At 36.3% G+C, this 12,602-nt stretch overlaps 1 protein-coding gene across 2 annotated transcripts; it reads right to left on the bottom strand.

Moving 5' to 3' along the window:
* Positions 1-23: 23 nt before the first annotated feature.
* On the bottom strand, positions 24-2,924 carry LOC145798845 (26S proteasome non-ATPase regulatory subunit 4 homolog). 2 transcript variants are annotated; one of them, XR_014340610.1, is made up of 4 exons: positions 2,180-2,924; positions 1,620-1,734; positions 1,463-1,518; positions 24-441 (listed from the first exon to the last, which is right to left on the bottom strand). XR_014340610.1 is itself a non-coding variant. In XM_082887998.1 (3 exons), exons 1-3 carry the CDS (start codon positions 1,796-1,798, stop codon positions 377-379), a joined length of 300 nt encoding a protein of 99 aa, XP_082744124.1. In that variant the 5' UTR covers positions 1,799-1,954; the 3' UTR covers positions 24-376. The 2 variants fall into 2 exon arrangements, 1 of the variants encoding a protein (XP_082744124.1); XM_082887998.1 differs by lacking the exon at positions 2,180-2,924 and having other exon boundaries at positions 1,620-1,954.
* Between the last annotated feature and the right edge of the window lie 9,678 nt (positions 2,925-12,602).

Genomic DNA, 12,602 nt, shown 5'->3' with positions numbered 1-12,602 from the left:
TTCAACAATGTGCATGCCAAAAATTCCATTCGACATCCAATTCCATTCCATTCGACATATGTAATACAAATTCCATACGACCCAAGTATATTCCAACCTCAATAATTTAGTAATACAAAATTAGTAATACAAAATATATTCCCTCCATTCGACATATGTAATACAAAATATCAACCTGATAATCAATCCTAAAATTAGTAAATAAACGAACGAAGATTTCGAGTTCCTGAAACCCAAGAACCCATTTTCTTTGCCCTTGTTCATACTGTCCAGCATACCCTTACCGCTGAGCATGAGATCAACAAACCACCACAATCCCACCTCGTCCAATCTTACAAGCATCAGAAGCAATTATTGTTTCTCCAAAGGCATCCCATTAACCATCTCCAACTCTGTCTTGCAATTCTCTCTCAAATCTTTTAGTGCGAGCAAACTGGCTTCCTGCCACACAAAATTGGAACTAACTATTAATAAATAAATAAATAATTGAACAATAACAATAAATAAATAAATAAGGGCAATATAATAATCTTGTTTGACCATAAGGAGTTACTAACATAGCCAGTAAAGTTAGGAACAACAGCTTAAAAAAAGTCCACATGCATCTCATAGTCACGTGACTGGTCTGTAAGCATCGGTTGTCATCCAATCATGTATTGTGTTTGAGCAGACTTTATATCTCAAAACATGTGTTGCATTGTATACTGTATTCTGTTAACACCTTGTATTATACATTGAAATTTTCAAACTAATTGAAAAGTATGTGCAAAATATAAATATGTTAATTTTGAAACTGGAGAAATGCAATGCAGTATTGATAATGTTATTTCCATGATTGTCATATTTTTCCAGTTGAGATTGATATTGTCATCCAATCATTTTCTTGACATTTCATCGCTTTGGCTTGCAATGCTTCATCATAAAGGGTTGGTATTGCTTCACTTCTATAGAAAGCAACCTTGTGCACATGTGTAAACATGAATGCATTCTATTGTCCATTTTTTTTCATTTGAGATTACAGTAAATTATTCTTTACTCTCTTTTTTTCCTTTCTTTTTCTACAAGAGTTAATCAATAAAATAATTACTTAAAATCAATTGTAACACACAATTTTGAAGCATATGAACAGTGGCTTGAGAATCATGGTATAAGCAAGTGCCTAAAGCCAACTAATAATCAGCTAGGGGCCAGTGTTATGTACCAACAACTGCAGTTGTTTATCAACAATTATACAGAGGAACTCTCATGATCTTTGGGGGAATGGCCCCTGCCAACCCTCCTCTCCACATTCTTGAATTGAATTGAAGGAACATCAAGTTAAGTAATAAAAAATTCAGTTTCACTACACATTCTTGAATTGAAGAAACATCAAGATACAAACTTGAAGGCCTACAATATATTGTAAAAGGTATCATAACCGAAATATCTACTTAGTTTTTTGAATCAAAGGATGATAACACACCTGATGCTGAATCCACGAATTGTCCATTGATGAGAAGCTGGGTAAAGATAGGAGTACTGCCAAAAAAAAGAAAAGAAAAGAAAAGAAAAGAAGCAACTCATGTTAATTAAGTTTGATATCAATGCAAGCAAACATAGATGAAAGAGTGACAAGCAACCTTATCAGAACATCAGAGAGAGCATTTGGACCAACAGGAACATGAACAATGTGACTGCTGTCATTATTGTTTACAACAGCAAGAAGGGCTTCGAGCTTTTCTGCTTTCCCCTCATCTTCTTCACCAAAATTAACAATATCAAGGGCTGCACTGTTCTTTTTTAACTTCCTTCCAATCATGCAAAAATGGAAAAATGTTGCTTTGCTAAATTATGCAAAAATGTTGCATTGATACATTTCACAACAACATAATGGGTAAAGATTAACACAATCGAGATTAGAAAAGTTCAAAACAAATAGGGTCAGCATTTTCTTCTTCCTTTTTGGAAAAAAAGAAAAAAAAAAAAGGGTTTCAGACCGATGACAAGAACAACTTTTTCAAAAAAAACAAAAAAATCAATAAAATTGGCCAAAGTCCTGAAACTGATAATGAAGCATTGCAACCTTTTTACTTCATAACAACAGAGGTTCACAGACTCAACTTGGATCAGAAAGTGCAAGATTATAGACCTAATTAGAAGAAATAACAATACTTTAATAATAGAGAGTCAAGAGTCTTACTTGCCAAACTTCAATGCCTACATATTTTATTGGCTTCAATACATAAAGGTGAGGATTATCTTCGAACTCTGCAGGGAACAAACAAGTATTGTAATTAAACCCAGAGATCCAGTTGTCATGGTCTTTGAAGCAAACATTTCAAATATGAAATAATAGAACTAATATGATTAAATGTATCATCTTAGATTCATCAGAAGAGGAAATCAAAAAACAAAAAATAAAAATCAACTTAGGTGACTCAATAAACTTTCACTACTTTTTAGTTAAGTTAAGTTTGATTGATTACCAAGAGCAAAAGCAGAGCTAAACTGCTATCCTAAGCTAGACCACCCGGATTTACCAGGAGCCCACTGCAGCAAAACCAGATCAATGATACACTCTCCTACCCAAAGACAGACTAGATTAAACCAGCCAACTGCCCCAATCCCATATCAGCATACAACAGGAGCCCACTGCAGCAAAACCCAACCCAAAGACAGACCAGATCAATGATACACTCTCCTACCCCACAAATATCTACGCACCTGATGCAGATTCTCAACCACATCGAAAGAGAGAGATACCAGAGATCAAATTAGAGTTGAGAGAGAGAGGACTTACACGGTCTCTTGAAGGACCCCTTGGCAAATACAACCTGACCAAATGCCGGCGACGCAAAAGGCGAGCACCAAAACATGCTGTAGTCCGGCGCCGTGAGACTCCATTTGCAAAGTTTGCCGGAATCACCAGATTGGGATTGAGAAGAACATGTAGGAGAAGGGATTGAGAGATTCAAACCGCGAGAGAGAGAGAGAGAGAGAGAGAGAGAGAGAGAGAGAGAGAGAGAGAACATCTGTAAAGGGCTAGGGCAAATGTAAGGAAAAGGAGAAAAATTAATAAAAATTAAGTTTTTTATTTTACATTTTCTGACTAAAGGTTTTAGTAGCCAAATCTATACCTACGGCGACTGAAAGTATTTTTGGTCGCTGAAAATCAACTTTTTAGTCGTCAAAGACAAAAATTAATTTTTTATTTTACATATGCCGACTAAAGGTTTTAGTAGCCAAATCTATACCTACGGCGACTAAAATTATTTTTTGTCGCCAATTTCTGGCATTTTTGCCGACTAAATTTCTTTTAGTCGCCAGTTGTGATATTTTTAGCTACTAAAATTTTTTTTAGTCGCCAATTGTAATATTTTTAGCTACTAAATTTTTTTAGTCCCCAATAATGAACATTCCCCTACAAAAAAAATTAGTAGCTAAAAAGTTGACTTTTGCCAACTAAAATTAATTTTGGTAGCCAATTCCCACACTTTTGGCGACTAAATTTGTTTTGGTAGCCAAAAATGGTCGCCAAAAATGTGTTTTCTTGTAGTGGCACCACATGACTATACTCCTATACTACCAAATAATCACCCTTGAATGAATATGTAAATAAGATTCATTGTACATATGAACCACAACGTACTAACGTTAAATCTACACCCTATCCATCAATTTTTAGGTAAATTTATGGTTAACATATCATGGTAATTAGACTTATTGTTTCAAATTGGTTGGATATTCGTAACATGTTGGGGAAAAAAAATTAGGACAAAATACGACGATAGTCCTCGTATTTTATCCTTTATGGCATTTTAGTTTATACACTTTCAATTTGCTTAAATTTATGATTTTGTCTCAATTTGGTTCAATTGATTATAACTCTATTTTTTTTTTTTCATGTAAATTTCACACAAAAGTGTTACATGTCATATTTTTAAGGGCAAAATTATAGACTTACTCAACTCAATTAGTTAATCTCAACCAACTTAGTGATAATTTTTCTTAAAAAACACTCACGATATTATTAATTAGACCAAATTGAAACAAAATCCAAAATTAAAGGTCAAAATTGAGTCAATTGAAAGTGTAGGGACTAAAATGACATAAGAAATAAAATATAAGGACCATTAAAATAATTTGCCCAAAAAAATAAGATAATATGATCCGATTATATAACTATCGAATATCGATATCCAATCAACTTGATTTTTCACATACTCCACAAAATAATTAATTGCTCAAATCATAGAAGTAAACCATGAAAAACCCTTCATTCATTTTAGATTCCAAAGAACGATTATAAATCTTGAAAAAAAATTTGACAACAGAGTAATTGACATTAACATCACAGTAAGAAGAAAAAGGATCACAATCCAAAATCCATCCCACCAAACGCCAAAGCAAGTATGCAACTCTCTTACACATTCTCACCTTGATTGCATAACTCTCGCAAGTTTACTGACTTGTATCGGAGAGTCTTTGGCCAACAAAAGACCATCCATTCTAGCTCGCTCGCTATCAAACAAGGAAGCTCATCTATCATCTATCATCAATAATCAGTAAGGCTGTTATCAAATATGGTATCAACTCTCTTATTATAATAATAATCATTAGCCAATGTGCTTCAATTGGAAGAGTCGACCCATTAGAATTGTAAGAGTCGTAGTATTTGTGGAACATTTTATTCCGCAATCAATGCAAGTTCTGTCTCCTCACCTCCCTTCCATATAGAATCCGGGTTGTTTAGGATGAGGCAACATTGCACCTATAACACTGCTCGGGAGTTACCTGTGCGTATTAAACAGTTCGGACACTCGATTTTCTTCAATCTAGTCTCACGAGTATAATGTGAAACGTAAATTAAAGTCTAGATTTGGCGACTTAATAGAAAATTTATTTTATTGCTAAAACATTTGCCAGAAATGGTCTGTATCATCAGATCTCAAAGTCGCCATCTAATATTTTAGAAAAATTAGAAAACCCATGATTCGTGTCAAGGCCACTGTTCGCCGTAACCAAGGATACTTGTCTCAGAACCTAAAGTATGAAGGGGGAAGGTCATTAATTGAGCACCCTCACTCACCCGATCAAAAGATTGGCCTTTACATACCATGATATGATTTTTATTTCCATTATGTGTTCATATTCTGATTATTAATAATAAATCCTAAAATTTACTACGTGAAGCAAACAAATATAGACTGTATCATCTATTTTGGAATAACTTGATTTCATTATCTTGAAAATATTTTGAATAGTGCAATCATGAAAATCAATTTCATTCAAAATTAAACAATACAACCTTCACCCACTGGTATGCATAGAGTTTTATCAAATAGCAAATAGCCACATGATAGAATGCTAAACATAGTAGGAAAACACACACAAGCGGGATGCTAAAACATAAAAGCTTACATATTTACCGACGTCCCGCAAACAGGTACAAAACAAAGTTATTAAAATATATACATGATCCTATATACAAGATCCTAATGTGATTCACTCATGAAATGCAATTGCAAATCCGACTTTTAGTAAATGACATGTGAATCATCTCAAAATATGAGGTCGCGCACAAAACCACATAATAATCAATTAAACTCACAGGTGAAAATTTAGTCGGATCTTAAGGCATAAAACATGGAAGCAAGGTATGGATATGATGACAAGCATTATATAATATGCATATTTACAGATTATGGAAAGTAAATAAGGGAACGGGATAGAAACAAGTGGGGCGGGAAATTATTTCATCACTTAAATAATTACATATCCGAATAAGGGAGGAGGAAAAGAAAAATATTACAACAAAATAAAAATCTCACAACTCTCTCTAAATGAAAGAAAATGGAAAGAGGCCTCGGAGATCGACCGCCAAAAATGATTATGTTTGTTGCTAGAAGATTGCTCTATTTTGCTTGGAAAAACTCATTTTTGCGGGAGTACTATTCATCCGAGGGCACTATTCACCACCGGCAGTACTAGTCACCGCGGCAGTTACTATTCACCCTCCTTGGCCATTCTTTATCTTGCCGAATATTTTTCGTCTGCGGTTACTAGTCATCACCGGAGGTACTATTTACTATCGGAGTTACTATTCACCGTCGAAGGTTACTATTCACCGACGGGGTCACATTTTTAACAAATTAGGTGATTTCGGCCGATCATTTAAAGCGGTAAATTTCATCAATTTATATATAAGTAGTAAATTCTAACAGTTTATGTAGGTGATGAAACACCAACCATTTAAAAATGATAAATTACAATAGTTTTATGTAAAGTTGATTACAACAGTTTATGTACGTGGTGAAACACCGATCATTCAAAGAAATAAAATGGTTTATCACAGTTTATATCACATTTTATTAAGTAAAAGTTTACAAAAATGCACCTTTTAGGAAAGTGGTGAATTTTCTTATTTCCAAATTCTCTTTTGAACACCCTCAAAATTGTGGAATGTGTTCTTAATTCTCAATCCAAAATTCAAAATTTTAGCTTTAATAGTTGGTTTTTGGATGGTGTATTGATGAAAAGGCAATAAAAAGAATGAAAAGAAAGATCAATTGAAAATTTTGGTTCAAAGAAAAAAAATTTCATCCCCTCAACTCTCTTTCAATTTTCTCTCCCCACCTCTCCCTCCATATGGCAGTATTTATAGAAAAAAGAAAAGAGGAAAAAAACAAAAACAAATTCGATAGCTGAATTCAATTAATGCACTGTAAAATTGATATGCAATCAACGCGGTTGGGTGAGAGTTTTCAAAGGGGGGATAGTAACTTTATAATATAATAATATTTAGAATATCTAAAATACATTAATTACATTAATATATGTACAAATACTCAAAATATTATAAAAACACATCAAAACATGTAAAATTATAAAATAATAAAAATAAATAGACTAATAAAATATATTTTAACAGGCTGAATATATAACATAATTTGGCCAAAACAAGCCTAGAGGAAAAAAAAAAAAAAAAGTGGAAGAGGGAGGTTTGTCAAAGGGTGACTGTGCACTTTACAATATAATAATATATAGCATCAATATACGCACAAATGCCCAAAAAAATATATAAAAATACACAAAAATATTTAAATTTTAATATAAAATAAATGAATAAAATAAATTTTAGCGAGCCAAATATGTAAAATTTAGGCTAAAACTGATTTAAAACAATTTGGCCAAAATGGATAAAGGTTGAGATTAAAATTTAAATTCCATATTTCCATTGAGAATTTTGTGAAATAGCATATTCTTGTTTTCATCATCAAGTAATCAAAAGAAAGTGCCCAAGTCTAGGATCCATCAAAATGGAGTATTTACAACACCCTTATTATCCGACATTGACACCACAGATGACATTATTGGCCTGTCTTCAAGGCATTGTTGCACACACAATAGATTTGTATACATTTTATTACTTCTGACATCAGCATTGTTGAAGTTTCCAACTTTTCTTCAACTAGCTCGGTGGCATTCCCTTCAATCCATAAATTCCATGCCTAAGAGAGCTCATTTATATTAGAGATCAATAATGGAAGAAAATTCCAAAAATGAAAGAGAACAAACCCAAGTAAAAACTTACATGTCCAAGAAGGTTGTGAGTATAGTTAGGATGTCAGAACTATCTAAAACAAGTATTGCGAAACTAAAGACATTTTCATTGAAAAGAGCCCACATAATATATACTCTTAGGACATATAACCACTGTACGCCATAATCCAATTAATAAATCAAGAAATAAGCTGGTGAAACTTGAAGTTGGGTAAGTACATGCAATAAATCTTTTGGGTACTTACTAAGTTCCAATCACCCTTCTTGTTTTCTTTGATATTTGATCTCCTTCAAAAGCTCTAGCAATGCCAAAGTCTGAAATTTTGGAATTCATCTCATTGTCTAGTAGCACATTGCTAGCTTTGAGATCCCTGTGAATAATTCTCAGTCTTGAATCTCGATGAAGGTAGAAAAGCCCTTGAGCAATCCCCACAATAATATCAAACCATTTCCGCCATTCAAGATAGTTGCTTTTTGTAGTATCTATGACATAGATCAAGAGAGGCATTTGTATAGAATATTAGTTTTGGGTTCAATAATTGACTTAATGATATACAACTTCAAGTAGTGTGTAGTTTGTTTTCGACATTCAATTGAAGAAGTTAGAAGAAAGGTTGAAAGATCAAACCAAAAATAAAGGAGCTCACGCTGCCGTTGGGCAAATACTCGTTGATCAACAACCTCTCTTCTCCTTGATTGCAACATCCCAAAAGCCTAACAACATTTCGGCACTGAAGCTTGGCAATCAAGATAGCCTCATTTTTAAATTCACCAAGCCCTTGTTTAGAATTCTTCGAGAGCCTCTTTACTGCTATCTCTTGTCCAGTTGATAACTAACCCTATGGAAATACACAGGATTTTTTTTTTGTTTTTTGTTTTTGGAAACTAAGAAAGCAAATAAAGATTGAAAATAAAAACATCACAGACGGGCATTAGCCAAACAAAACGTCCAAGGTGAAAGCCACCTAGACATGGGGCCACCTAAGGCAAATCAACATTGTATAGAAAAGCAATGTAAGAAACAAGAAAAACAAGATTGTTTTAATCTTCATGCCAAAGATTTGAATTTACACTCTTTTGAGGCACACTCACAAATGCATAACACGGAAATTTATATGACTTTAGTTAGTCCAGTTGAAATTACCTTGTAAACTGGTCCGAACCCACCTTCTCTAATCTTCTTAGAAATAGAAAATTTGTTTGTAGCATTTGCAATTGTGACTATTGAAAATGGGTATAGTAAGTACAAATAGAAATTGCCATGCAAACTGGTCAGAACCCACCTTCTCCAATCTTATTAAAACTAGAAAAATTGTTTGTAGCGTTTGCAATTGTGACTATTGAAAATGGGTAAGTCTATGTTTTCATAATCTTTGAATGGAATGTTTGGCCGTGAACCTATCGATCACAACAGACAAGAAGATCAGGAAACAAACAAACTTGAAACACGGTAATATTTGTGTCCACAATGGCATTGAATTCGACAATACCTTGATGCATAAGTTTTACAAGGGAATTTGGTATTTAAAGTATAGGGGGAAAAAAAAAGGCATGGTAAATTACCTTTATTACACTAAATCTAGAGGGGGCAAAAAGGGACATAACTGAAACATTCACTTTTTAATTGCTCCTCCTATATCAATCAACATAAAGAAGTTAGTAAAGGAATATACACAAACCCTTGTTATTTTTCTATTCAAAGTAAAGTGCTAGATTATCAATTGTCACAAAAGCTTAAGCTATTAGAAAATTGGTGCGAAAATATATATCTAGCTATCGTAACACCATTCATCAACAATATATGTCTAGCCCATTTTAATATCATTTCTTGTCTTGCTATCTTTAGGGAAACAAACAACTAACCAAGTTCAAACAAACCTTGCCTTGCGCATCTAGGGTCAAATAAACAACAAATTGAACTGGAAACAGATCTCATCTTCATTCCTAAGTAGAATAGGGGTGTTGAGGGGTAATGTGGATCTATCCTGTGTACTATGTGTAGACACCCCATTTTTAACCGACCTTAAGACTCAGACGTCACCAGTTGAGCGCTCGGTGATGTTGGATATTGTGCTCGTTCTGAGGTTGCGGAGTCTCGGCTGCGAGCCTTGCCTCTAGACTTCGGAGCTCTTTTTGTGCCTTGCATCGGTTTGCAAACCGGGTCCTGTTTTCTCCGTTTTCTCTTCCCGAAGGGAGGGAGAGGTCTCATAGACCATCTCTCAGTGGCCGTAGGCTACGTTTCGTGGTAGTAGGCCATTTTGTCCGTTTGGAGCCCGGTTTCCGATTTTCGAATCCGTCAGCCGTGTGCCTCGGTTCGGGACCGCTTAACTACCTCCGATTGCTTCGGTTTTTGGCACACACCTTATTTTCTCCCTTTAGAGGGACACTGTGGCCCAAGAGACCACCTTCATGGTCATACGCCACTTTCGGTGCCTAACAGCCTATTTTTAGGGCTCCGAACCGCGCGTTTTGGCCCCCGAACCTTCGTTTTGCATCCGTTTTGGTCCATTTTTGGTAGAGAGGTGGTAGGATGGCGGCCGGCCACCTATTCCCCTGAAAAGCCAGTTTTCTCATTTTCTCTCTCCAAAAGCCGGTTTTTCTAACAGAAAGCTGGTTTTTCTTACTTTTGAGCCACATTTTCTGGCTTTTCATACCACCATTGTGTTGTGCTCATCTGGGAGGCCACCAATATGGATAGGCCGGCCAGAATTTCATCTTGACCCTTTTGAACCTTGCTTAAAAGCTAGCTTTTCTCTCCCCTAGGTCATATTTTCTGGCTCTTCTCTACACAGTTGTATTCTACTCATCTGGAAGGCCACCTTTCTGGGTAGGCCGACCATCAATTTTGCTTGAACCTTTTGACCCCTGGTCGGCCGACCAGGGGGAGTGGCCGGCCGGCCACTTGAACTGGCCGGCCTGCTTCTTGCTTTTGCTTTTTCTAAGTGTAATCCAGCTGTGCCAGCTGGAGGCCATTTGGTGCATCCTCCATACACGTGTATGGAGGATACTTGGGGTCTCTTGAAGATATTTTGAAGCTTCTCCTCTATAAAGGAGAGGCTTGGCTTCTTGTTGAAGGGTTAGACATTTTTGCTTAAGGAAAATTACCTCCCTCCTCCATTGTCACCACCCAAAGCTCCAAAACCCTAACTTTCTTGGTCCATTTGCACTACAACCCTTAGCACCACACCTCCATCATCCATTCCAGCACCTTGGAAGTCATTTGCAGAGGTTGAAAGCTCACCAACTTGGTCTAAAAGCTGCTGGAGGTCGGCTCTTCAAGGGTAACTGTCCATTTCCCTTAATATTGCATTTTTTTGCATGATTGGTTAGCCTTATTTGCAAGCATTTCTGGGCTTTGACCCAAACTAGAAAGTGTCTTATTTTGATCCCCTCTTCAACTTTGTTTAAGGGCACTTTGCTGTTTGAAGTCATTTACTTCCCCTTATCCTCTATCTCTCTTTTAGGGCTATTTTTGCATCCTATTTTAGCCTTACTTGTGAGCATTTTTGAGATTTGCTATAAACTGGAAAAAGTCTTGTTTTGACATCGTCTTCAAATTTTGTTAAGGTCCCATTTCTGTTTGGGGTCATCTTCCCCCTATGCATGCTTCATCTTTTCATGATTAAGGCTATGCATTAGAGCACTTGCATTGGCCATGGTTTGGCCTCTTAGTCACTGAAATCCAATGGATTTTCAGTGATTTTGATGCATTTTTGAAGGCCAAAATTAGAGGGGGGTGACCCCCTCTCTCCTTGTCTTGTTTGGGGGTCTTTTGGGCCTTCCAAAGGGACCCTATTTTTCATGCATCGAGGTCTTATTTCAGGCCTCATTCTGTGAGTCTTGGGGTCTGCCTTGGCTCTGTCCAAGGCCCTTTTGGCCATATTTTATACCTACAATGCATGTGTAGAACAATTCCATTCAAGGCCTTTTGAGGGGGCCTTTCTTTGCATGTTTCCTAGACTGATTTTAGGGCTTATTTTGTGAGTTTTAGGGTTGTCATAACTCATTTCCAGAGTTGGTTTGGTCATGCTAAGTGTTTATCTTATATGTGCTTAACAACCCCTTGAATGGCCTTCCAAAGAAGCCCCTCCTTTTTGCATGCATTGGCTGCATTTCAGTGATTATTTGGGTATATTTTAACATGTTTTATTCACTGTTTTTGGCTGGTTTGATGAGTTCTCATTTGCTTCATATACGTGCCATGTAAACCATGCTTACTAGCCAATGTTGCATGCTATTTTAGTCCATCATGTTAGCATCTTTTGGCCATACTCTAAACTAGAAATGTGCATGTTTTGGGACTACCTTGGCTCTGTCTTTAGACTTCATGATCAAATAATGCTTCCTTTGTATACTTGTGGTTCAATGCATTGGACTAGTTTCGGGTTTCGGGGCTTATTCTATGCATTGGGTGTCATATTTCCATGTTTCGGGACTATTTAGCATTATGTTTCAGTGTTGAAAATTACATGCTTGAAAGCCATGCTTCATCCTTGCCATGTTTTGGTAGAGTGGCATTCAATGCCTTAGGTTCGGTCCTCGGTTTGCGTGCATGTGTGCGCGCATTTCGGTTGTCTCATTTTCATCTAATGGCTACTGATGCGAGTGTGACTGAGGTCCACTCATGTTGGTGTAAGTCCATTATGCATTGTGTATGCCTTTTCAATTCATAGCATTGCGTATGCTAGGTTGCCTGTTAGAGCTTTGTGTATGCCATGTTACATCGAGCATTGTGTATGCCATTTCATAGCATTGCGTATGCTAGGTTGTATGTTAGTCGCATTGTGTATGCCATCTCATTTGCATTGTGTTTGGGATAGGAGTTAGCTCGAGCACGGGAAACGAGGGACGTTTCGTACTTCGAGTGACGGAACGTGTCTCAATTCCCTGTCACCGACACTCCGGATTACCCATGATGGAGTTTAGGTCTTGTTGTGTTTTTATGTGCATTCATTTCACATTGAGTCGTGCAATTTGACTCCTCGGCCATCATGCATCGAGATGCGTGATTGGTGGCACGAGGATCGAGGACTATACTCCCTGAAGAGTAGTCATGCATA

The sequence above is a fragment of the Camellia sinensis genome, chromosome 9 (assembly GCF_055761805.1).
Source record: "Camellia sinensis isolate YWXY chromosome 9, ASM5576180v1, whole genome shotgun sequence".
Taxonomy (NCBI): domain Eukaryota; kingdom Viridiplantae; phylum Streptophyta; class Magnoliopsida; order Ericales; family Theaceae; genus Camellia; species Camellia sinensis.
The sequence above is the reverse complement of the archived record's forward strand: the minus strand, read 5'-3'. Positions and strand labels throughout refer to the sequence as shown.